This window comes from Oncorhynchus clarkii, chromosome 2, assembly GCF_045791955.1.
Source record: "Oncorhynchus clarkii lewisi isolate Uvic-CL-2024 chromosome 2, UVic_Ocla_1.0, whole genome shotgun sequence".
Lineage (NCBI taxonomy): Eukaryota > Metazoa > Chordata > Actinopteri > Salmoniformes > Salmonidae > Oncorhynchus > Oncorhynchus clarkii.
The window spans coordinates 58,684,536-58,711,257 of record NC_092148.1 but is presented as its reverse complement, the minus strand read 5'-3'; the positions used below and the strand labels follow the sequence as shown (position 1 = coordinate 58,711,257).

The 26,722-nt window shown below is 41.8% G+C and overlaps 2 protein-coding genes and 1 pseudogene across 2 annotated transcripts; 2 read left to right on the top strand and 1 right to left on the bottom strand.

The window, feature by feature from the left end:
• Nucleotides 1-26,722, top strand: part of LOC139377763 (uncharacterized) — an 84,675-nt pseudogene that overhangs the window by 3,377 nt on the left and 54,576 nt on the right.
• On the bottom strand, nucleotides 921-11,365 carry LOC139370664 (lecithin-cholesterol acyltransferase). Its single transcript, XM_071110282.1, has 6 exons — nucleotides 10,843-11,365; nucleotides 4,617-4,773; nucleotides 4,249-4,364; nucleotides 4,065-4,160; nucleotides 3,708-3,932; nucleotides 921-3,419 (listed from the first exon to the last, which is right to left on the bottom strand). Exons 1-6 carry the CDS (start codon nucleotides 10,991-10,993, stop codon nucleotides 2,797-2,799), a joined length of 1,368 nt encoding a protein of 455 aa, XP_070966383.1. The 5' UTR covers nucleotides 10,994-11,365; the 3' UTR covers nucleotides 921-2,796.
• On the top strand, nucleotides 17,977-24,516 carry LOC139370659 (coiled-coil domain containing 135). Its single transcript, XM_071110269.1, has 18 exons — nucleotides 17,977-18,084; nucleotides 18,838-18,983; nucleotides 19,219-19,393; nucleotides 19,553-19,678; nucleotides 19,795-19,989; nucleotides 20,166-20,324; nucleotides 20,438-20,656; nucleotides 20,787-20,909; nucleotides 21,097-21,169; nucleotides 21,712-21,840; nucleotides 22,075-22,203; nucleotides 22,427-22,656; nucleotides 22,818-23,033; nucleotides 23,194-23,304; nucleotides 23,439-23,549; nucleotides 23,634-23,828; nucleotides 24,035-24,174; nucleotides 24,305-24,516. The coding sequence occupies exons 2-18, from the start codon at nucleotides 18,838-18,840 to the stop codon at nucleotides 24,387-24,389; spliced, it is 2,562 nt and encodes an 853-aa protein (XP_070966370.1). The 5' UTR covers nucleotides 17,977-18,084; the 3' UTR covers nucleotides 24,390-24,516.

Below are 26,722 nucleotides of genomic sequence, written 5' to 3'. Positions count from 1 at the left end.
AGTAACTTAAAATGAGCATTTTTATTGGTATGGGTATACTTCACCAACATCCTTTCTTGCTTACTGAAAGGCTATACTCTTCAGTTGTGAACACTACTATTGCTGTGACAATTGACCTACTTCTCTGAATATTCAAGGTATAAAAAGGCATCTAAAGTTTTGTAATTTCATTATAATCTACACAATAATTCACATTTCCTGTTGCTGCAGGATTATTTTTCCTGCTGTGAGAAAGTAATCTTCCTTTCCTCTCATCTCTCTCTCCCTCTCTCTCTCTCTCTCTCACACACACACACACACACACACACACACACACACACACACACACACACACACACACACACACACACACACACACACACCTCAGATCTCCTCATCTGCATGGTGTCTAGGGTCTAGGGTGATCCTGACCAACATTTAACATTAAAAAGTTTTTCGTAGTGTTTTCGTAGAGGGCCGCTAGACTAATTGACCAATGTAAAAACGTTAGCTGACATGGGCTAATTAAGTGTGTCAGTGACTGACATAACGAGAGAAAGTGCTGATGCGCAACCAGCTTGTGAAATTGCACCTTGTCTATTCTACTGTTCGACCTCTCAACAGTAAATTGAGACCCTGACTGGATACAAATAAAATTGATGTTTCTTCCAATGAGCCAGTGCTTGAGTATTTAACATATATCTGTGGCATCTTTATTTTATAGCAGAGAGAACTAATGGGAATATTTGTCAGATTTAAGAATATTGGAGACCTTATTGTACATACAGTACCAACACATACATAAGTATGATAATACAGCCTGTCACATTTTTGACATTTCATCCAAAGTGCTTGACCTTAAAATTAAACAGAGCTAAAATGGGGTCTGCATTTGGCAAGTAGGGAATAGATGTGTAAAGACAACGCAATATGAAATCTCATTTTGTCTTCAATTTTATTCGATTTTGGATCACAGGTCAAATGCAGCAATTACATGTACTTTTATTACTCATCAAGAGAAGGAGGGGATGTAAGGAGAGAGGGAGTTTCTTAAAAACAAACATGTATCCACTCTCTCCTGCCACCCACATTCCTCCATACAAGTGCCATCTGTCAACTTTTAGTAAAAAAAACACACTTGAAGCAAATTTAAACATTGAAATAAACCGATATAATCAAAAGGCAGTTTAATAAGAGTGAGCAAAGTTTAGTATTAGGGGATAAAGTAGTTGCTCTGGCAACATGGGATTGGTGTCTACAGCAAAACAACTTGAGAATTAACAAAAAAACTGAGCAAACTATAATGCTATTTGGCCTTAACAGAGGACACAGTGGCAGAATACCTGACCGCTGTGACTGACCTAAACTTAAGGAAAGCTTTGAATATGTACAGACTCAGTGAGCATAGCCTTGCTATTGAGAAAGGCCGCCGTAGTCTGACCTGGCTCTCAAGAGCAGACAGGCTATGTGCACACTGCCCACAAAATGAGGTGTAAACTGAGCTGCGCTTCCTAACCTCCTGGCAAATGCATGACCATATTAGAGACACAGATTACACACATCCAATTTTGATAAACTCCCATATCTACTGGGTGAAGTACCCCAGTGTGCCATCACAGCAGCAAGATTTGTGACCTGTAGCCACAAGAAAAGGGCAATCCGTGAAGAACAAACACCATTGTAAATACAACCCATATTTATGTTTATTTTCCCTTTAGAACTTTAACTATTTGCCCATTTAGCAATAGCTATGCAATGTGCCAGATAAGGTATCCATTTACAGTAACTGCTGTTCATCATTACTTAGTGTTTGACTATTAGCCAACAGAAGAGCTAGCTAAGTATTGGAGGAGTCTGACATTTCTGCAGCAGTTAGCTCTAACTGGGCAGCTTCATCTTGTTGCAAGTGAAGGGACCAACTTACTTCCACTAGCTACTACTATCTAGCATGACTATATCCAGTAACCAGGTAGGGCTAGTGCTATCTAGCCAGCTAGTCCAAGCCAACTTTGTTCAGTTGTTATTAAGTTTGTGCTATTGGCATGCGAACTTCATAATAAGTTCTGCATGTTAGCTAACATTATTATTTTATCTTTTTCAGTCTAATCCTTTCTTTTAGCTGCCAACATAGGCTGTTAAACCCCACCCCCCTCCCCAACCCTGTGAATACTCTGAGGGGGTGTGTACTTCCATGTATGAAAAAAACAAAAACATTTAATACAATTTGTTGTTATTTGTTTGCCATTATTCCATGTCCAATTTTGACACAATAGATGGGAAAGTCAATTTATGATTTTATTTTTTTAAATTCAAAATGTTTTTAGCCGTCTTGTTTTTCCACTCTGTTTTGACTCGAAAATCAAAATAAGGAAACGTACACTGACCAAATACATATTTATTTTTTGATTTCCTATCATGCTAAGAGGAAAAGATAAGCATAATGAAACAAGAGGCATATGCATACTATATCACATCTCATTAGTAATACTAGTTAGGATGTGTGTACATAGACACTGAGTATACCAAACATTAGGAACACCTAATATTGAGTTGCACACATACACAATCCATGTCTCAAGGCTTAAAAATCCTTCTTTAATTAACCCTCACCTTCATCTACACTGATTGAAGTGGATTTAACAAGTGACATCAATAAGGGATCATAGCTTTCACCTGGATTCACCTGTTCAGTCTACGTCATGAAAAGAGCAGGTGTTCTTAATGTTTTGTACACTCAGTGTGTAAGTCCAACTCAGTAGCTACTACATCAGTAATCGTATGTACATTGGGAGAGTGAATTATTTTCTCCCCAAAAGCTTACAGTGTAGATTTGGGAGCCTTGTCCGGCTGGACTTGATCTTGCATGACTGCAGAGCCAATGGGACGTTCATCAGTCTCATGGAATGTAGAATCCTCTTCCCCATATCTTCCTTCCAGGATACTCTGGACCACGTTGAGAACCTTGCTATTGAATACTATTTCCAAGTGGGGAATGGCCCTGAACTCCTTGACATAGACAGGCTGTGCTTGCTTTCCTATCCAACGCTTACATAAACTCATGCTAAGACTGTCCACTGTATCATCCCCATCAGCATACACATAGTCTATAGGGTCTACATTTGGGAACTGGTCGTCATAAATATAGGTAACCGGTGTGGGCAGCCCCACACCATAGAAGCAGTATACCTCAACACCAGGAGGGGGCAGACCAGCTGTCAGGTTTCTGGTGTCTTCCCACATGAACCAGCCATCCTCAAAGTCGATGTCTTTGAAGAAGCGCTGGTAGTCCTGGTGGGTATAGTTGAATGAGGGTGTGGAGATGAAGGCGTGGTCTGCAGGCCATGCCTCTTCAAATGGAAGCATCCAGGGGTTTGTTGTGGTCATGCGTTGCTCCTCCCGGATCTTGATGTTGGATACCATTGGGATGCCATCATTTTCACCTGCAGAAACAATTGTTATCATAAATGATTTTCTCTTGGCAATCTTTCATCAATGTGTGACTCGCCAAAGTAATCCAGACAAACCAGTCCTACCACCCTTTCAGGAAAATGAAGATGTGGGCATCATCACTAGTAAAATGATTTTGCAATATGTACCGATTACTGTCAATGTGATTTACAGGACAGTAAAAACTACTTCCACACGGTTATCAGTATTTTTTTTTAGGTTATGTTTCTACTATAGGTAAGGTTGTTTCAATCTGTCCACCAGACTTTGACTTATAGTACCTGATGCTAGCACTCGAATAGGCTTGACTGCCCCACCCCAGGGTGCTCCAAGTGAAATGAAGCCTTTGATGTATTGGTCTTTCCAAGTCTGGGTCTGCTGATATAAGAAGTAGAGGACATAATTGCTTCCCATGCTGTGTCCCAAGAGGTAAAGTGGTTGTTGATACTGCTCGTACATATCCTCAATCAGCTTCTTCAGTCGTGCAAAGTATTCCTCCTGCTCGTCTGATAAGGAGAGACAAATAGGCCACATAATGAGAAAGCATGTATGCATAAACAATGAATGAGTTGTACTTTTGTTTTACAGGAATGTTATTGTCAGTTGGATGGTGTGTGTGTGTCCATGATGTCACTTACTTGGAGCTACCCTCCAGTCGTATGGTGCTGCTCGGACAGTCTCATTACGGACATATCCCATGTTGACCAAATGTGTAACCATAGTGTGAAAATATCCTGGAAAAGGACAGGTTTCATTTAATGAAATCATAATCAAAAAGAAAACTATTATAGGAACAGATGTCCTCATTATGGTTGTTCTCACCTGACAACTTGTTTGTGTCCAAGAACTCAACAGAATAGGTCTGTCCAAAACCAGGCACTCTCACCGTCACCCCTGCAGAATTGGAGGTCTTGCGAGTTGTCCTATTGTATACAATTCTGTAGCAGGAAATATTCAGTATGTACAGGATGTTATTGCATAAGGAAATGATCCCAACCACTAAAATGCCTCGCACTCAAAACCAGACTTGTGAAGATAGAGTTGCGGTTGTATGCTTCTCTCTTCTATTACAGTGCATTATTCATTAATACATCAAAGAACAATTAGCAAATTTGCTAATTGAAATGATTGAATTTATAAGATATAAACAGAATTATTTTGACATAGATCAGATTCATTCTCCCCCTCACCTTATATTATCGATCCAACAGTCAAGCCCAATTGGCATGAACATATTCAGGTCAATCCAAAGTGTGAAAAAGTCATCTGTCTTTTTGTAGCACATCCAATGCACAAGGCTTGGCTTGTCAATCTTGGCCTCAAGCTGGTTTCCTAGGTTCCCAGGTACTGGTCAAAAGTGGAAAAATGTTAGAACTTAGAAGCCAGATGAGCAAGGAGGCAAGTTTAGAAAATGTAGAGACAATCATCACAGTTTACAATAAAGTAGTTTAAAAAGAGGATACAACAAGGGTAGATGAAGAAAAGGATGACAAGACAAAGTCAACGTAGAGATTTGTGTTTTCCCTTGTTTCACAACTGTCAATGTGATTTGTCCCATCAAACAGACACAAGACATTGACCAATAAAAATAATGGTTACACTTCATTTAAGGCTAATTAATTGTAATACTAGTAACATTAATAACAACATGTGGTAATTGGAGTCTAATTACAGGGCTGTAACAACAAATGCTTGATTCTGTTTGTTACAAATGTTAAAGTTTCCAATAGCATCCCAACGCACCATATTTCAGCCTGCACAAACCACGTGATAAGTGTAAACCAATTGAACACTGACCAATTCATTGACACAATTTTGCAATACAGAGCTGGAGTCTGATGCCCTGGCCCAATTGTCACGTTCATCGTATAGAGGAGACCAAGGCGCAGCGTGATATGAATACATCCTTCTTTAAATAAAGCAAGACAACTAAACAACCGTGACACTATATCGACCGAGTGCTGACATTCAACTACACATAGACAATAACCCACAAAACCAAAATGTAAAATGGCAACCTAAATAGGATCCCCAATCAGAGACAATGATAAACAGCTGCCTCTGATTGGGAACAAATTCAGGCCACCATAGACCTACATTACCTAGACATACATAAAACCCATAGATATACAAAAACCCTAGACAGGACAAATACACACATACCCACCCTCGTCACATAGATAACTAAGGTCAGGGTGTGACACCAACAGTTCACATAAAATAAAAAGGAGTCGGCAGGGCGGGTGCGGGGTTCATTTCTACATTTCTACATTGGAGAATAATAGTGAAGATATCAAGACTATGAAATAACACATATGGAATCATGTAGTAAGCAAAAAAAATATTTAAAAAATCGAAATATATTTCAGATTTGAGATTCTTCAAAGTAGCCACCCTTTGCCTTGATGACAGCTTTGCACACTTGGCATTCTCTCAACCAGCTGCACCTGGAATGCTTTTCCAAAAGTCTTGAAGGAGTTCCCACATATGCTGAGCACTTGTTGGCTGCTTTTCCTTCACTCTGCATTCCAACTCATCCCAAACCATCTCAATTGGGTTGAGGTCGGGTGATTTTGAAGGCCAGTTCATCTGATGCAGCACAAACCAGATGGGATGGCGTATTGCCGCAGAATGCTGTGGTAGCCATGCTGGTTAAGTGTGCCTTGATTCCTAAATAAATCACAGACAGCAAAGCACCATCACACCTCCTCCTCCATGTTTCACGGTGGGAACCACACATGCGTAGATCATCCGTTCAAGAACAGCTCAAATAAGCAAAGAGAAACAACAGTCCATATGGAAAATTTCAAGTCGCAAAAACCATCAAGTGCAATGATGAAACTGGCTCGCATGAGGATCGCTAGAGGAAAGGAAGGCGTAGAGTTACCTCTGCTGCAGAGGATAAGTGATTGCCATTTAGCTAGCTAGCTAGTTTTCAATTGTTTTTTAGTAGCTACTATCTTGTCTCATCGCTACAACTCCCGTACGGGCTCGGGAGAGACGAAGGTTGAAAGTCATGCGTCCTCCGATATACAACCCAACCAAGCCGCACTGCTTCTTATCACAGCACGCATCCAACCCGGAAGTCAGTCGCACCAATGTGTCGGAGGGAACACCGTGCACCTGACAACCTTGGTTAGCGTACACTGCGCCTGGCCCCCCAGGAGTCACTGGTGCGCGATGAGACAAGGACATCCCTACCGGTCGCGGCCGGTTACGACAGAGCCTGGGTGCGAACCCAGATTCTCTGATGGCAGAACTAGCGCTGCAATACAGCGCCCTTAACTGTGCCACCCGGGAGGCCTAATAATAATATGGACTTGGTCTTTTACCAAATAGGGCTATCTTCTGAATACCACCCCTAACTTGTAACAACACAACTGATTGGCTCAAACGCATTAAGAAGATAAGAAATTCCACAAATTAACTTTTAACAAGGCATACCTGTTAATGTAAATGCATTCCAGGTGACTACTTCATGGAGCTGGTTGAGAGAATGCCTAAGAGTGTGCAAAGTTGTCATCAAGGGAAAGGGTGGCTACTTTCAAACATTTCAAATATAAAATATATTTTGATTTGTTTAACACTTTTTTGGTTACTACATGATTCTAAATGTGTTATTCCACAGTTTTGATGTCTTCAATATTATTCTACATTGTAGAACATAGTAAAAATAAAGAAAAACCCGAGAATGAGTAGGTGTGTCCAAACTTTTGACTGGTACTGTATATATTTAAGGCACTCAGTCCAGGTTTCAACTTACTCTTGAAAGTTGTAATAGTAGAATGCACAAGGTGCATTTTCGAAATTGGTCAATGCATTTGGGGCGGCAGGGTAGCCTAGTTACTAGTGGACTAGTACCTTGAAGGTTGCAAGATCAAATCCTCAAACTGACTAGGTAAAAATCTGTCGTTCTGCCCCTAAACAAGGCAGTTAATCCACTGTTCCTAGGCTGCCATTGAAAATAAGAATTTGTTCTAGTTAAATAAAGGTTAAATATATGTTAGAGAGCTATTTATAAATTGAAAGCTAGATTTTTTTGCCCAAATGATGGAAGGGGAGGCCTGAGTTGAAAAGTTTGTCAACCCCTGGAGTACACGCTCAGTGTGCAAAATCCAGACATTAAAGATTTCAGTGAACGAAACAAAGTGTTGTAGGCCAAAATCGTCAACACAGGAAAGAGAAAGTAAGTTTCCCATACAATTTTTGGATACATTAATTCTGCGGGACAATTTAGCATAGGCAGTTAGCTAGCGTTTTTAAAATTAGCTAGCACTTTAGCTAGCTAGCTAGTTTTCTAACCTTGACTAGCTAACTAGCTACCTAAAGCTGGCAAAAAGTGGACTATGGTTGCTACTCACTAGCTAACGTTAGCTAGGCTCAATGGTCTTATCTTCCCTGAACCTTGTTCTCAAGATATCCGTACCCCAAGGGTACAGTCCTTTCATAAAGTATTCAGACCACTTGACCTTTTCCACATTTTGTTACGTTACAGCTTTATTCTAAAATGGATTAAATAATGGCCTCATAATGACGAACCCCCCAAAAATATGCATTTTTGCAAATGTATATAACAAACTGAAATATCACATTTAGATAAGTATTCAGACCCTTTACTCAGTACTTTGTTGAAGCACCTTTGGCAGCGATTACAGCCTCGAGGCTTCTTGGGTATGACGCCACAGGCTTGGCACACCTGTATTTGGGGAGTTTCTCCCGTTTTTCTCTGCAAAACCTCAAGCTCTGTCAGGTTGGATGGGAAGCGTCACTGCACAGCTATATTCAGGTCTCTCTAGAGATGTTCAACAGGGTTCAAGTCCGGGCTATGACTGGGCCACTCAAGGACATTCAAAGACTTTTCTCGAAGCCACGCAGGTTGTCATGTGCCTTTTACTAAGGAGTGGATTCTGTCTGGCCACTCTACAATAAAGGCCTGATTGGTGGAATGCTGCAGAGATGGTTGTCCTTCTGGAAGTTTCTCCCATCTTAAAAAGAGGAACTCTGGAGGTCTGTCAGTGACCATCGTGTTCTTGGTCACCTCCCTGACCAAGGCCCTTCTCCCCTGATTGCTCAGTTTGGCTGGGCGGCGAGCTCTATGATGTGTCTTGGGGGTTCCAAACTTCTTCCATTTCAGAATGATGGAGGCCACTGTGTTCTTGAGGACCTTCAATGCTGCAGAAATGTTTTGGTACCTTTCCCCAAATCTGTGCCTCGACACATACCTGTCTTGGAGCTCTATGGACAATTCATGCACTGTCAACTGTGGGACCTTATATAGACAGGTGTGTGCCTCTACAAATCATGTCCAATCAATTGAATTTACCACAGGTGGACTACCATAGGTGGTGAGGAAAATGTTTTATTTAACCCATTTTAGAAGAGGACTGTAACGTAACAAAATGTGGAAAAAGTCAAGGGGTCTGAATACTTTCCGAATGCACTGTATTACGTGAGACACCAAGCATGTTAACATTATCTAGCTAGTTAGCTACTTGTGTCAACACAAGCACTATTATTGCTAGCTGGATAACACAACAACTAGCTAAGCTTAGCTGGCTACATGCCTAGAAATCATGATGATGAGAAATAGGGGTAATATATAGTGCCTATGCTAAGTTGTTATACATTATTCTTCTCTACCACTGATTCCCACAAGATCTCAGACTCCGGGATCGGAAAATGTTGACAAGAAATAAACGGATGAAGACAGAGTCAGAGACAGAGTTGTCAATTTCCATTGTTACTTGTAATGTTAAAAAGGGTATAAAAAGACCATCCCATTTTTGTATTAGCTAGATATCTAGGTTACTCACCATTATATAGGCTACAGATTTGAGTCACCACTAGAATAGTTATTTTTATGTTATTGAGTAGGTCTGTATATCTTAGATTAATAATTTGACTAATTAGATTAAACAAACAATACACCAAGTTATTATTTGTATGAAATGTAATGTATTTTTGCAATAAAGTTGACTAAAGTAGAAGCTCATCTTTTGTTTGTAGGCATTTTCATTTGGTAATGAGTAATAAGTAATTATATAGAAATTGCTCATGGGTAACTATAAAGTTACACTTCACTTCCCTTACGAAAATAGATTGCAGTTAGAGTGCAGTATAACTCCAGTATTCTGCAAATACTGCATCCTCCCCCAAAAATGTTTTTGTACTGCAGTAATTTTGCAGTGTAACTAGCGACAACCGTGTCCTTATGCAGCTATTACAGATACTCTGTTTAGTACTAGTGTGTTTATTTTCTCACTTGGATGGTGCTCTCAGAAGCTGACAATTAGATTGTCAAATTGGGTAACGAGCTTTGTAGGTACACAATAATTACAAGTAAGTACCCCTCAAGATACACAAGTTATATCCTGTGTAAACACCTAGTAATTACATTGTACTTATGCAGATATTACATGTACTCTGCGGTGTACTTGTGGGTTTATCCTCTCACTTGGGTGGCAAGGAGGTTCAGGTTGTCATCATCGATAACGTGCACATACATTACAAGTTATTTTTGTATTATAATGTGGAATGACTCCCGTATGGTAGACTTCAGTCAGTGAGACTGGCCTATATCTGATCTGTTATTGTAAAGTAAATCAAGTTAACCCAGATGTTACACTTATTGGGGGCAAGTGATAGCAGCAACAACATTGAGTAGAAATTTTGAAGAGTGCGCATTCACAGGAGGTAATTAGAGCCTATTGAGCCTCCAAACTTTGTAATCTCGGACACCCATTTGTCCACAAGAGACTACAACCTTGTGACAGTTATTACTGAATCAGATGCAACTCAGAAGAAACTAAACACTACATTTGGTGAATTTAGTGGAAACTTGCCCATTAGTAACACGCATTTGTTGTTACACCTCTGTAATTACAGACTGCAATTCCCGTCAGCTACATTTTGTTATTACAGTGTAACTATGAGTTATTACAATTAACTACAAGACTTGTTACAGTGTAATTACACATATATTTACACTGTAATAATGACTCCTTAAAATGAAGTATTACCAGAACTATTCCTGAACCCCAAGGCCCCAAATGATTTCCTCTCCAGACAGATATAGGCTGGCTGTCCTCCCATTATGCTGAATTTGGGTATGCTTCTTCACCCAAGTCCAAATCCCAGCCAATGCCATTAGGAATCAAATATATATATCCCTGGCCTAGGACCATAGGATTCACTTAGCATTCATACCAACACCTGCAGATACCATAGAAAACGGCCTGGAGCTGGCTTCAAGTTCCAGACAGAAAATCGACCTGTCTTGTGAAATACATTTTGGACTTTCAGTATGCAATTAAGCCAACTGATATTACAATCACATAAAACATACATCGAATTCCATGATAAATAACACGGTGGAATCACATCACAGCAAACTAATCAAGAAATAAAAACGCTTACCTATAAGAACCGGCGGAGTGCTATTGTTTGCCACTTTGTTTTGCGGTTTGGCACTTGGTGGGAATACCACATCGAAGAGCCAAAATCCAGCAGATTGCTGTAGCGCAATGAATACTATAAGGAGCACGGTACAGCAGTGCGCATATCCCATTCTGTCCAAATCTTGACAGTGTTGTCTTGTCTCTCACTAGGTCAGGAGGAGGAGAACTGGCCTATTAATGCTGTGTGTGAAAGAGGTGGGGCGCGAAATCAGAGGGAAAATGTGAGGTCAGTTACTCGACCATCGTTGGACCGCACTTTCAAAGTGCATCTCAAATCAGGTAACGTTATAAACAACATCAACATGATGCGCATCTGTCCTTCTATAAGAGCAGCTGTGTGCTTCTACCGTGTAGTAAACGTAAAAGGCCGACGGGTTATAGTTTAACTGAATTTATATGGAAATTTAAGCACACACACACACACACACAGAGAAGGACAAACACAACGTGTAGCCTACCACATACCCACTGCCCTATTGATTGTTGTACAAGTCCCATTCCGTCAAGGCTGTTTGCGCTATGGTCCCAAGGTAAATTATTCATTACAGTCCGGCATTTAGAGATTTCTATTGATTATACCAAAAAAAACATTTAGAAGAAAAAAAAGTTAGCTGGTTTGCTGAATATCATATTTTGATTATCATGCAATACATGTTTTGGCTTTTTACAATGTTATATAAAATATAGGCCTGTTGATATAGCCAATGCATTTTTATAGAGGCTACGTCTACAATTAGCCCTTATTATAACCTACACACAGAGGTTAAATTGGGACGGGTCCACCTGGGTCCGAGACCCGGTACCTATATGACCCAAATGATAGCCATGTAGGCTGAGCTGAGATCCGGAATCTGCTTTGATTATTTGAATTATCTAATGAAAAATTATTGTCCACATTAAAATTTTCCACAGTAAAAAAAACGAGTAAACAACATTACAATTAGACAATTCCATGGTGAAATTGTTCCGCCTGTCGCATTCAAGTGTAGCCAGTAACACTAGGCTACACTTATTTCTTAAATCCAATAAATTAGTTGGCTAAAATGCACAATTTTAGAGCCTGGGTTTTCAGCAGCAGCATGGTGTATTCGCTCGCCAATGGCGTTGAATGCATATGGAAGACCAGGGCTAAATGTAACAAGGGTCCGCTGTAACAGGCCTAAAATATATTCACAGTACATGATCCTTGGTTGGCTGAGGGCCAGTGGAACGTTATTTTTGGGAGGACATTCAAGTAATCAATATGTTGCTAACTAGCAACAAGATAGCCTAAGGTTTAGACTTCAGAGTTCTTATCTAGCTAATGATTAGCCTAATAGGGTAAATGCAGATGCGAAACCCTCAAGCCTATTTATTTCTAACCACGATGCTTAATCAATTGACAATGAGTATTGTTAAATAGCACACCTGCCTGGTAATATGAAACAATATGTTAATGGCCTCATTTCTGGCTGGGAAATTACATTTTAGATGTCAGCATCATTTTTATTTTTTATTCATTTTGGAAAGAAAAAAAAAAGGTAGTAAGACTATTGCCCTTTCTTCTGGTTTGGTTACTTATTATTTTACTTTTGAAATTGTTGGCAATTTTTTTTGTTACATGTACATCCTACACACATTTTTACATACATTGCATTTTTTTCACAGTAGTTCCATAGCAAGAATATAGTTATTTAATGTACATTACATCTGGATAGATAGTACTTAAACACATTGGGTAATTTGTGGGAAAACGCCACCCTCTTAAGGGAAATGTCTATTTTCTGACAGAAAAAAGCAGCATTTGGTAAGATTTACAGTGCATTCAGAATGTATTCAGAGCCCATGACTTTTTCCAAATTTGTTACGTTACAGCAGGGGTGTCAAAGTCAAATGGACGGAGGGCCAAATAAAAAAATCAGCTACAAGACGAGGGCCGGACTGTTCGAATGTTCATTGAAAAATTTTTAAATGACGCATATAGTCTAGTGAACCTAATTGAACCTACTGAAAACCTAACAAATATATTACAATATGATCAGATAAATAAAGCAATATTTTCTTATGGCTCTGTCAGTAATCTTTAATTTTCAACAGACACAAAAGACAAATTTCCTTTATATAAATATCCCCATAACATGAACATTAAATGAAAGAAACCGGTATTCAAGGCACCATCAGTAGACTATATTTTCTATTTTAGCAAAAGTGGGCTAAATTTACTTCAAAGAAAAAACAATAATAGCAATTTTCTATCATCCACTCAACTGAAATATTTTTAAAATATAATTGGATTGAAATACAAAAAAATAAAGTGCAAAAATCTATTAATCAAAAACAACACTTTGTTTAAGGAGAAGTAACATGCAGTGAAAACAAATATTAAATTTTAACTTTTAAACTTGAACTGAGTAAAAACTCTAAATATGTGATTGCACAGTAATGTTCACTTGTTTGAGGTTGAGGGTGATACTTGGTGGTGTCCCATCTTTTCCACAAGTTCATCAATGTTCGGGGTAAGGCTCTGAGCTGAAGAAATCCTCAGAATTGAGTGGAGGTGTTCAGCAGTAAGTCGACTTCTGTGTGATGTTTTGTTCAGGTTCATCAAAGAAAACAGTTGTTCACACAGGTATGTGCTGCCAAACATAGACAACGTTTGAGCAGCCTGGATGCGCAGCTGGGGCATTGTGCCGGGGAGGAAACGGGCGAACTCCGCAGCACCCACTGCCGCATATTTTGCCCTCAGTGCATCATTGCATTGGAGGTCAATCAACTCCATTTGGAGGTTTGGTGGTGAGCTTTCCACGTCAACAGCAAATGGGTTACCGAGCAGTTCCAACCTGCTTTTTTGTGCTTCAAAGTCAGCAAATCGGCGTCGAAAGTCAGCGGCAAGCATACCTATTTTATCAGCCAACTGTGTGCTCGGGAACGCACTGGTAGAGAGCTTCTCTTTCATGGTCTGGCAGCTGGGAAAGTGGCTCAAATTTTCTTTCCGCATCTGCGTCTCCCACAGAGTCAGTTTGGTTTTAAATGCCTTCACTGTACTGTACATATCAGAGATGACACGATCCCGACCCTGCAGCTGCAAGTTTATTGCATTCAGATGACTCGTAATGTCACACAGAAAAGCCATTTCACACAGAAACATTTCGTCTCGGAGTTGTGTTGTGTCTTTCCCTTTGCTGTCCAAGAACAGACAAATCTCCTCACGAAGCTCGAAACATCTTTGAAGCACCTTTCCCTGGCTTAGCCATCGCACCTCTGTGTGATAAGGCAAATCACCATGCTCCGTTTCTAACTCCGTCAGAAATGCCTTGAACTGGCGGTGATTCAAACCTTTGGCTCTGATAAAGTTAACTGTGCGCGTGATGATGCTCATTACATGCTCCATTTTCAAGGCTTTACCGCACAACGCTTCCTGGTGTATGATACAATGATAAGCTGTCAGCTCACCTGTCGCGTTTTCCTCTTGCATCTTTTCCCGTATCTTCGCCACCAGTCCGCTCCTGTGTCCACACATCGCAGGTGCTCCGTCGGTTGTCAAACCCACGAGTTTTTCCCAAGGCAGCTCCATCTCATTTACACATCTTGACACCTCTTCATACAAATCATGCCCCGTAGTTGTGCCATGCATAGGACGTAAAGCCAAAAACTCCTCTGTCACGCTTAGGTTGGAGTCCACTCCGCGGATGAAAATTGACAACTGGGCAATGTCAGAAATGTCGGTGCTCTCATCCACAGCCAAGGAATATGCAATAAAATCTTTTCCCTTTTTCACAAGCTGCTCTTTTAGATTGATGGACAACTGGTCTACTCTCTCGGCAATGGTGTTTCTGCTCAGACTCACATTTAAAAAGAGTTGCCTTTTTTCTGGGCAAACTTCGTCACAAACTTTAATCATGCAGTTTTTGATGAAATCCCCCTCCGTAAATGGCCGGGCTGATTTAGCGATCTCTTCTGCCAAAATAAAACTGGCCTTGACAGCAGCCTGGCCTTGTGATTTGGCTTTTTTGAACAGAGCCTGTCGAGATTTGAGGCCTCGTTTTAATTCCTCTGCCTTTTGTAGCCTTTGTTCCATGTCCATATTCTTGTTTTTGTCCGCGTGTTTCGTTTCATAATGTCGTCTCAGATTATACTCTTTCAGTACCGCCACACTTTCTCCACACAGAAGACACACAGGTTTTCCAGCTACCTTCGTGAACATATACTCCGACTCCCACCTTGTTTGAAACCCCCGGTTCTCAGTATCCACCTTCCGTTTTGCCATTTTTGATGGGTATCTGAAAGTTAATTTTACTGTGATGCTGACGACTGCTGTGCCAATAAATATTGAAATGAAGCAGCCTACTGCTCGGTGCGTCACCTTTGCATTGTGGGAAATGTAGTATTGGTGCGTGTAAAAGATCTGCGGGCTGCCGGCTTGCTGCGGGCCGGTTCTAATAATAAATCAAGATCATCCCAGGGGCCGTAAAAAACCTTCTTGCGGGCCGGATGTGGCCCGCGGGCCTTGACTCTGACATATGTGCGTTACAGCCTTATTCTAAAATTTATGAAATAACTTTTTTCCCTCATCAATCTACACACAATACCCCATCATTCAGACCCTGTTTCTCATCCTTGAGATGTTTCTGCAACTTGATTGGAGTCCACCAGTGGTACATTCAATTGATTGGACATGATTTGGAAAGGCACCCACCTGTCTATATAAGGTTCCACAGTTGACAGAGCATGTCAGAGCAAAAACCAAGCCATGAGGTTGAAGAAATTGTTTGTAGAGCTCCGAGATAGGATCGTGTCAAGAGAAGGGCCTTCATCAGGGAGGTGACCAAGAACCCGATGGTCACTCTGACAGAGCTCCAGTGTTCCTCTTTGGAGATGGGGCAGCCTTCCAGAAGGACAACCATCTCTGCAGCACTCCACCAATTAGGCCTTTTGTTAGAGTGGCCACACTCTTCAGTAAAAGGCACGTCAGTCCGTTTGGAGTTTGCCAAAAGGCACCTAAAGGACTCTCAGACCATGAGAAATAGGATTCTCTGGTCTGACGAAACCAAGATTGAACTCTTTGGCCTGAATGCCAAGCACCATGTTTTGAGGAAACCTGGCACCATCCCTACGGTAAAGCATGGTGGTGGGAGCATCATGCTGTGGGGATGTTTTTCAGCGGCAGGGACTGGGAGATTAGTCAGGATCGAGGGAAAGATGAACGGAACGAAGTACTGAGAAGATCCTTGATGAAAACCTAATCCAGAGGGCTCAGGACCTCAGACTGGGGCGAAGGTTGACCTTTCAACAGGACAACGCAGGAGTGGCTTCGGGACAAGTCTCAATGTCCTTGAGTGGCCCAGCAAGAGCCTGGACTTGAACCCAATCGAACATCTCTGGAGAGACCTGAGAATAGCTGTGCAGTGATGCTCCCCACCCAACCTGACAGAGCTTGAAGGATCTGCAGAGAAGAATGGGATGAACTCCCCAAATACAGGTGCGCCAAGCTTGAAGCGTCATACCCAAGAAGCCTCAAGGCTGTAATCGCTGCTAAAGGTGTGTCACGTCTACTCCTGCTCCTCCCCTCCGGTGTTCGACGTCGCCGGTTTACCACCGCTTCATCATTAGGCACACCTGAACTCCATCACTTCACTGATTACCTCCCCTATATCTGTCACTCCCTTAGTTCCATTCCCCAGGCAGGATTGACTCTGTGTTTCATGTCTGTACGCTTCTCGTGTGTCTTGTTTTGTTTCATGTTCCGTTTATTATTAAACTCACCACCTGTACTTGGTTCCGACTCTCAGCTTCTATGTTACAAGATGCTTCAACAAAGTACTGGGTTAAATGGTCTGAATACTTATGTAAATATAATATTTCAGTTTTTTTATTTTTATACATTTTCAAACATTTCTAGAAACCTGTTTTTGCATTGACATTATGGGGTATTGTGTGTAGATTGATGCGGGGAAAAACAGTTTGATACATTTTGGAATAAGGCTGTAAGACGCAGTTTGGAACTCGTTAGTGAGTGTTACAATTTAGGACAGACGATTTTACGCGCCACGCGCCACGTGCTTCAGCACTTGTTCTGTGAGCTTGTGTGGCCTACCACTTCGTGGCTGTGCCATTGTTGCTCCTAGACATTTCCACTTCACAATAACAGCACTTACAGTTGACCGGGGAAGCTCTAGCAGGGCAGAAATTTGACAAACTGACTTGTTGGAAAGGTGGCATCCTATGACAGTGCCACATTGAAAGCTCTTCAGTAAGGCCATTCTATTGACAATGTTTGTCTATGGTGATTGCATGGCTGTGTGCTCGATTGTATACACCTGTTAGCAACGGGTGTGGCTGAAATAGCAAGATCCACTAATTTGAAGGGGTGTCCACATACTTTGTATATATAGTGTAACATTCTGTTGGTGGCAATTTTTTATAATAATTCTATTAAAAAAATACGTTTTAAATCAAGCGTTGTTTTGCGTATCTGCAGCCGATACATGAGCAGCACCTGTTGAATGTGACCGGTGTCAGAAGGTAAACATTGGCAACAAAAATGTTTTATTAAATTGTTGCCAGCAGCACAGTTACAGTCACACATTTTTTTATTGAAACTTTATTTAACTAGGCAAGTCAATTAAGAACAAATTCGTATGTACAATGACAGCCTACCAAGAGGCAAAAGGCCTCCTGCGGGGACAGGGGATTGGGATTAATTCCCGAGCCAACTAAGTGAAAAATCTGTCATGCCCTCCTGTAAATCGCTCTAGATCAATGACGTGTGTATAAATATACATTTATAAACCATATAACTGATAGGCTATATTTTTCTATTTATGACGATTTTTATTAATTTGTTTACCCAATTTTGGTATTTAATAAAGAGCAGACAAACATTTCTTACCTTCTCCCTTTCCACTTTCTCCTCCATTTTTGCAGTAGTCTAATGCTTAAATCAGTTGGTTTAATTTTGGATAGAGCACACATTTCCATATATTTTTGTTAGCTGCACATGTGACATAACTCCACATTTCCTATTAATAATATCATTAACAAATATAATTTATTAAATGTTTGGCTACTTTATTTAATCGACCATGATTCCGGGAATTACATCTCTAGCTGCGCGAAATCGTGGGTAGGAATCCAGAATTGAACACGTCAAACAATTTCCGTTACTATGGAGATAGACGGTAAACGACAGGCAGACGACAACAAACATCTTGTCTAATCCAAGGTAACCGGCATAAAGAAACGTTTATCGTTCTCAATAAACTGTTTAATCTGGTAATAGTTGCTATGTAGAATATTTCTACATAGAAGAAGTTTGGAAAAGTGTTATTCTCTGGATTGCGGATGTCTGTCACCTGTTTGGTAGCTAACGTTAAACGCTGCTAGTTTTGCAAGCTAGCTCTCGTTAGCTCACATGGATGTTGACGTCAACTAAGCGTCAAAATAGGGTGCGTTCGTAAATTGCCTCCAGTGTGTCAGAGTCCGCTATGGGCCGTTCGTAAATATTGAGCGTTTTCAGATTGTCCGTTCATAAATTTCCCCCAGTGTGTCAGAGTGTGCTCTGGGCCGTTCGTGAATTGCCTCCAGTGTGTCAGAGTCCACTCTGGGCCGTTCGTATATTCAGAGCGTTTCGCTCTCGGAGCGCACACCGGACGGAGGAGTAGGGTTGTTCCGAGCGTTCATAACTCCCTGACGTTTTATTTTTAATGTTATCTAGAGCGTTAGTGACTGTAGCTGCTGCTAGCAACAATTTAATTAATTGTTTTTGCCAACCTTTACGGACACCTGTCATATTCAACGGCCGTTGCATGCTCGTAAATTCATCAGTTATTCTGCGCCCGGCACACTCAAACGAGTGCTCTGAAATCGGATTAGATAGCCAAAATTAATTTACGAACGCACCCATAAATAACCCACTATATTAGTTATGAGAAAATGTGAATGTTAGTTATTGATATGCCTAAATAAATACCTCTAGATGGAGGTATTGCCTAAAGTGGAGTCTGGCAAAGAGGTTGCCATTGATGAAGCTGAAGAGGATCGACAGGATGAGGTTAACGAGGATCTGCTTAAACTAGAGGAGACCCTCTGCAACATACAAATAACCCCAACACCGTGTTCCCTGTGAGGTTACTTTTGTTACACTTTTAGTCATGTTTAACTAGGGCACATGGTTATTGATTCATTTGGCTTTCTACCAAAAAGTATAAACATACAGGATGTTTATGTTCAATGTCATGATTACTTGCACAATGACGTAGAGTGTTCTCGCATACATACATAATCTTATTGTATTCACATCCCTACTACATGCTTAGACAGCTGCATCAACACTCATGCTCAAATCCAATCCTAACAGGCCAGAACGGGCACAGGAGGTTGACCTGTCCCAATACCCAACCTCTTATAAAGAAAACTCACCACAGGAAAAGCTGCTGCTTGCCATCGCCGACAACTTCTGCTGCCAGTATGTGCACCTTTACCCTGACCGAAAACCCCTTCTGCTGAGCCCACTCAATGAGTGTGGAGTCCAGGTAAACTCCACAGCATACACAATTACACTCACCTTTGACTTTGTTTTCTCTGTGACATGTTTGTTGTGCACACTGACACCCATACTTCCTATGTTCCTCCAACATCCCATCTTTGAATGGGCATTTTTGTCACTCTTATCTTTCTAACGGCCAAAATAGAAATTTGTCAGTACAACCTTGAGGCCCACCTTGCTCTCATACCCGGAGCTGTACAGCTGGGAGGGATGTGCAAGCTTTGTGTCAGAGTTCTTGTCTTTAGAGCCACTGGATCCTCCCATTGACCCGGTAAGGGAGAGAGACATCTTTTCGCTTGTCCTAAAAATGATATAATACTAATAGAAGATTTGGTGCATTTACTTTTGTATATAAGAGACGCAAGGAGTAATGTTCTTTATCTCTAGCCAAGACACCTCTACTCTCCAACCTGGTTGATGCAGACTCAGCAAGGCTCCTGCTTTGATTTCTCTACTCTGCTGTGTAGCCTGTTGTTGGGTGCAGGCTACAATGCCTACTGTGTTAGTGGATACGCTGTGAAGGAAATGTGTCTCCTCAACCAGTCCCTCCAGGAATGTCCCCTACTGGTTACACATGTTAAGGTGAGTGACCTATAGCAACCTGGCTACACGGCCTGTACATTGCCCTCCAGTACCACTGAACTGGTATATCTGCTTTCATTTCATGTTCAAATTACAGTATGTAATTTCACTGCATCCGTCCCTTATAGCACAATTGCATCACTCTTGTGGTTTTCCTGCGGGTTTGTGTGTTTCAGGGAAAGGCTACTGAGCAGAGGCGGCAGGTGAAGAAGTACTCAGTGAAACCACCACGGGACCTTCGCAGTGGCTTTGAGCAGCGTCAGGAGGAACGCAGACAGGCTGATGCACAGGCTATCCTCCTGAAGAAACAGCAAGAGGCAGAGATACTTCAAGAGGTATGGAGGCAACTCCAGAAACACTCTCTGAGAAACAAATGAATTGTCAATGTATTGTCCTTTTTTGAGCACAGTGTATATGTCTGTGACTGTCCCTCTGTTATGTGCCTAAGGAGCGAGAGCGCCTACCCCCAGATCCCCTGTTGGGCCTGCGGGTCCACTGCTGGGTTCTCATTCTGTCTGGCAACCGGGAGGTTCCAGAGAACTTCTTCATTAACCCACTCACAGGGAAGAGTTTATCCACCACCAACAAATGCTTCCTGGGCATAGAGAGCATCTGGAACCATCAGAACTACTGGGTCAACATGCAGGACTGCCGGTTCGGCTGTGCGGTTAGTAATGCCCTCTTGTCTGTGACAATGTGATTTGTACTGTATGCATGTACTACATGTATTATATCTTGCTCACAGAATTAGTGACAAGGTGTTATTGAAATTGGGGAATGACTGGATGTTTTTGCAGGAGATGAATTTCGACCTGGGGGATGCGGTGAAGTGGGAGTATCTGCTCTATGGCACAACTGGCCAATCTCTGCTTCTCATCCCTGATATGAAAAAACAGCAGGAGGCAGAGGATGATGAAGAGGTGCAATCCCAATCTCGCACTCCCTCGCTCACTCTCTTGCTCAACTCTGCTCTAGTGCACTTTACCCTTGATTCTGCACACCCTCTATGGCATTGACCGTGTGGGAATAAATAGTGAAGTTCATGCATGGGTGTATATTTGTGCTATGATTCACTATGAGCATGTGTACTTTGTTGTTTTTCTGAAGGAAGAAGTGGATGAGCCCAAGGTGTTTGAAATGCCTCCATCCTGGGTGAATCAAATCAACATCTCACAACAAGGTAAGTCATTCATTGCTTTATTTTAATTTTATTTTTTGATCCGTTATTTTACCAGGTAAATTGACTGAGAAGACGTTCTCATTTGCAGCAACGACCTGGGGAATAGTTACAGGGGAGAGGAGGGGGATTAATGAGCCAATTGTAAACTGGGGATTATTAGGTGACCGTGATGGTTTGAGGGCCAGATTGGGAATTTTAGCCAGGACACCGGGGTTAACACCCATACTCTTACGATAAGTGCCATGGGATCTTTAATGACCTCCGAGAGTCAGGACACCCGTTTAACGTCCCATCCGAAAGACGGCACCCTACACAGGGCAGTGTCCCCAATCACTGCCCTAAGGCATTGGGATATTTTTTTAGACCAGAGGAAAGAGTGCCACCTACTGGCCCTCCGCTTTACTCAGCCTCATAAGCTTACATAACTAACTGGACCTTCTGGCATGGATTAACCAGCCTAACCCACTCTCATGTCTCCTATCCTTATCAAATGTTACATGCTCCATCTGTCTGGCCTGAGTGACCTTTGTGACTTTGTCCAGACATGGAGACACGCTGCCCTGGGGGCATGAAAGTTATCCAGTATCGAAAGGCCAAGCTGGAAAAGTTTGCACCCTACCTCCTCCCGGATGGTCTTGTGACACGCTTGACCTCATACTCAGACCTCGACTGTGAGTTGCATATTATTGACATATTGAGTCATGGTGCTGTGATTGCCTAATATGTGTTACAGTAAAAGTCCTAAATGTGGACTGATAAAGCCAGCACACTGATAAATGATCAGCAATAATGTCTCCTCTCTCTGGTATCTGAACTCTGACTTGAGTCTGTCTTTGATTAATCTATCTCCTACCTCAGACACTGACTCCCGTTCCCTCCTGTCCCCCTCTGGTGAGTTTCTGTAGGTACCCAGCCCAGCACTGTGAAGGAGTGGTACCAACACAGGCATGACCACCTAGAGGAACGGGAACTGAAGAAGACTAGCAATGTCACTATTGAGCATTTCAGACCTGGACGGAGCTACGCTTTAAAATGTAACTGTTAGAAAATTGGACAAAGTGGAAAAACAGTAACTGTAACTTGAACCCACTCCCATAAGGGCTACATGACTCTGCCATAATCATGACATAACAGCTAGTGTCAGCTTATGACAGCTGCCTTAACCGTGTTACAACATTTACATCAGATAATGTATCTAAACATAAAGACAAAAGTGACAAGAGTGCATACATGACAAATGTGTGTTTTGCTGTCAAGCCCACAGGTATATTACTATGACTCCGGAGACGGAGCGTCAGATGGACTTCTACAGCCATGCCCGAGCAGACGGGCTGGCCAGACGGGTCGAGATGCCCTTTGAGATGACAGAGACCTTTGAGGATCGACCAGACTTTATGTACCATCGTCATGTCGTTTTTGGCAAACGTATCAAAGTGTTCGGCCCCAGTAATACTGAGGCACCTGACCAGGGGCAACGCCCTTTACAGGTAATACTGCTTACATTACATGATAATAATTGGTTGCACTACCATAACTCCATTTGGGTAAACTTAACACCACCATAATGTGTCATACACATGTCTGCATCACTGGAAAATATATGGTTAAATATTTGAACATGACGATATCTCCGATGGTCTATGAGAAGAAGGTGGTGGAGCGATTCAATCGAGACCGGTCCAAGCCAGCCGGGGAGGACGTAGCAGAGCGTATCTTTCTAGTGTCTGAGGACAGGATCCAAGTGACATACCACCGGGAGGACGACCGGATTATTCCTGCTTGGAGAAACTTCATAAAGCCCAGAGATTCAGGCGATTCCCAGAACCCACACTCCTTCACCCCTCAAATGGCCTCCACTTTCCAGGTCAGACATCACCAGGGATAATAAACAGTACCTAAACAACAACCAATTCACATTCATTTACAACTGGCGCCACCATCAATTTGAGGTAACATATTCTTCTGTTAATTGGTTTGAGTGAACTAGGGTGTTTTTCCAATTGTTTTTATGTATGCGCTTTCAGGTAGATCCATTTGAGAAGCCCAGTAAGAATCTCTTTCTGTATGAAATGCTAGTCCATATGATGAAGGAGGAGGAGCGTGTTGCTCTCAGAGTCAAGGAGTCTGAAAAAGAGGTATGCATGTGTTGTGTGGGTATTCTGGCATGAATTGATATGCCTTTTCCAGTACGTCTTAAAATGAGAGAATTCGAAAAGTAATACAAGGTATGTAGTTGGTAGTGCTAATATGCATTTGTATTTTTGCTTAGGTGAGGGCGATACTGGGTGTTAGGGAACAAGAAGAGAGCAGTATTGAGCTCCACATCTCCATCTACAACACAGCGAGAAATGAGAGAGCACGCTGCCACCGAGAGGCATTGGTGAGCATCACACTCTCTTATCATAGAAGACTGACTGACCCTCAGGAACCTCCTTAACCTAATTCCTCTCTACCTTATGTTCAGGAGCGGACGGCCAAAGAGGAGCGTCTCCGACAGGAGGAGAAGGAGCTGGACTTCTTAGCACCTCTTCTGGCCCAGCTGGGTGACCCAGAGAACCTGACCAGACAGGCTGCTCTACAGCTGAGGAATGACTGCCTGGCTGACCTGAAGCAGCGGCTCATTGATAAGGCCAACCTCATACAGGCTCGTTTTGAGAGGGTGTGTCAAAGCACAGGATAAGTGGAATCAAAAGAACAAACCGTTTTGTGAATATCTGTACAGTAATGTTAAAATACACAAAACAAGCAAAGGTTCAAGGTTTGGGAATACTCCTGGTAGAAAAACAATGGTTTAATCTTGATGGGTATCTCTATATTTTGTAATGTTTCTCTATTCATGTATTGTAATGCATACTGTATGTTTAGGAGACCCAGGAGCTTCAGCAGAAACAGCAGTGGTACCAGAAGAACCAGCTCACTATGACCAAGGAGGATGAAGATGAATACCTTGCCTACTGCTCTGATGCCATGTTCAGGATCCATATTCTCAAACTGCGACTGAGCAGGTAAGCACTGAAAAGTTTCAGTTTCAAAGCCTTGATTTACGATCGGTATAGAAATTAGTATAGACGTTTACATACTTCAATAGTTATTTTGTTAGATTATTTGTGAAGGATGACTTGGGTTGTGTTTCAGGCATAAGGACAAAGCCCCCCAGAAATACCTGGCTCTGGATGAAAGACTGAGACGAGACCCCAGACTGGCCAATCACCTGTGGTGATAAACATGGTCATGTACAGCTTCCTAATCACATCTTTCCCCCACTCCATAATCTGACACTCCTCAATTTCTCTGTTTTGATTAGGTATACCACCACTTAAAGCAATAAACTAGTTTTATATTCGTTATATTCTGGCTCTTAATCATTTTCATCATGACTATTCGTTTGAGCTTGACAACGCGATTGACTGGATGTTTTTGTTCATCTGGATTGAGTTAATTTGCCATGGCTCTATCTTGAACATTTAAATAAAAAATGGTATCCAACAATATCTTCCCACCCACATAGTGAAAAAGCCAACCAAGGCTGTTTTGGTCATGGTTTTGATGTGAACTTGTGAACTGCACTATCGGAGAAGTAAACTAAACCTTGCCTCTCCAGCAGGCGGCACTAGTTGGATCGCGCTGTGTGCTTTTGGCAGAACACCCCCTATTGGAGTGAGGAGGTGGTGCCTGCTACCAGCTAGCTTGTATCAACAACAGAGAGGAAGAAGAAGAGTCCTTGCTTTGTGGGCGAAACAACGAAAAGACGCCACGTCTTTTTGTTGTTTCGCCCACAAAGCAAGGACTTTTTTGAATGGAGGTCAATGAGTGTCAAAATTCAGTCTACAAGAAAAATGTATGACTTATTTGCTATGTGAGATTTATTTGATCGAATAGAAGTTTCGTAATGTTTAAGTTGTTACGGGTGTACTGATATAAGTAGGACACGTGACATCCCGGTAACTTTGAGAAAATAACACTATATTTTGAGATGGCTATGCATATTCATGACATGATGCTAGTAGCATAGCATCTCTTTCCATTGAATACAGGTGGTTGACGTCAACAACCCTTATCGAATATTCAAAACATAATTTGAATAATAAAATGTATCCACCAATCCAAAGAAAGGATAGGCGGGAGCTATTCAGCCAGCCGGGCCGCTTTATGGACAACGACTCCCATTGTTAGGGTTGAGAGACATGTACCTTGTCAGTATAGCCATAATCTTTGGTCACTGCTACTCTCAAGGGTTTATGTTCCTGGGGGTCTGGTTTGACATGAATGACATGGGTGGAGCATATTAACAGAGTAGTTGTCAAAGGAAAGAAAATATTGAATGTGATGCGTTGCTTGTCAGGAATGGAGTGGGGGACAGATAGAATGGCATTGAAAATGATATACATAGCGGTATTAAGGTCATCAATGGATTATGGAAGTATAGCATATGTATCAGCAGCTCAGACATCTTTAAAAAAGCTAGATGTTTTCAGGCCCAAGCCCTAAGAATATGTTGTGGAGCACTAAGGGCCTCCGGTGGCAGCAATGCAGGTAGAGATGCCGTTAAATATAAAAAGACAACAGCTAGCCATGACATTGGGTAAATCTACAAGGAAATAAGGTTACACATCCTACAAAAAAGGTGCTCCTTGAGTGCTGGGAACATGAACAAAATCTGAATACAAGCTTTGGGTGGATAGCGGATGGTGAGAGAGATGGGGTGGTTTTGGAGGGAGTTTAGCCCCTCTGTGGTTCTTTCTGCTATCCCACCTTGGTTTTTCCCTCAACCATGTGATATATCTAGGGTTGCTTGAGAGGGTAAGAGATGTTGAGGAAGGAGTAGATTCAGTTGTAAGTGAACATTTAAGAACAAAATACTTTCTTGAATATATTCACAGATGAATCTAGGGACCCTAAAACAGGGAGGACAGGAGCAGCTTTTAGTGTTCCTGAGTTTAAGGTGGCAGTGACAAAAAGAGCAACAAATAATTTATCTGTTTACACAATGGAGTTGTTGGCCGTAATGTTGGCTGCAGAGTGGGTGGAGGAGGTGAGGCCAGACAGGGTAGTCATCTGCTCTGACTCCTGTGCTACACTGATGAGTGTAAATTCAAGTGTGTCTCAAAGCAGACAGGATGTATTGTTTGAGGTTTTGCAGTGTTTGAATAGGGTGGAGTAAGTAAGCATTTCACAGTAAGGTTTAATACACCTGTTGTATTTGGAGCATGTGACAAATACAATTTAATTTGAAACAGATGGGGGTATTTGTGATGTTCCTCTGTGTACCAGCTCATGTGGGAGAAAAGTGGATATTATTGCTAAGCAGGCTCTTAAACATCCTAATGTTGAGATGGAATTGTCAATCAGTAAAGCAGAAGCCAATGGATTAATAAGAACACTGCTTAAAAATAAGTGGCAAGAGTTGTGGAATAGGGAGAGTAAGGGAAGACACCTGTATAAAATCCAGGAAAAGGTGGGGGCAGGGAGCTCCTCAGGCCGATATTGGATAGGATTTAGACCTTCACTGTCTCTGGTCCACACTCCTGTCCAGTTGGTGGCGGTAATGTACCC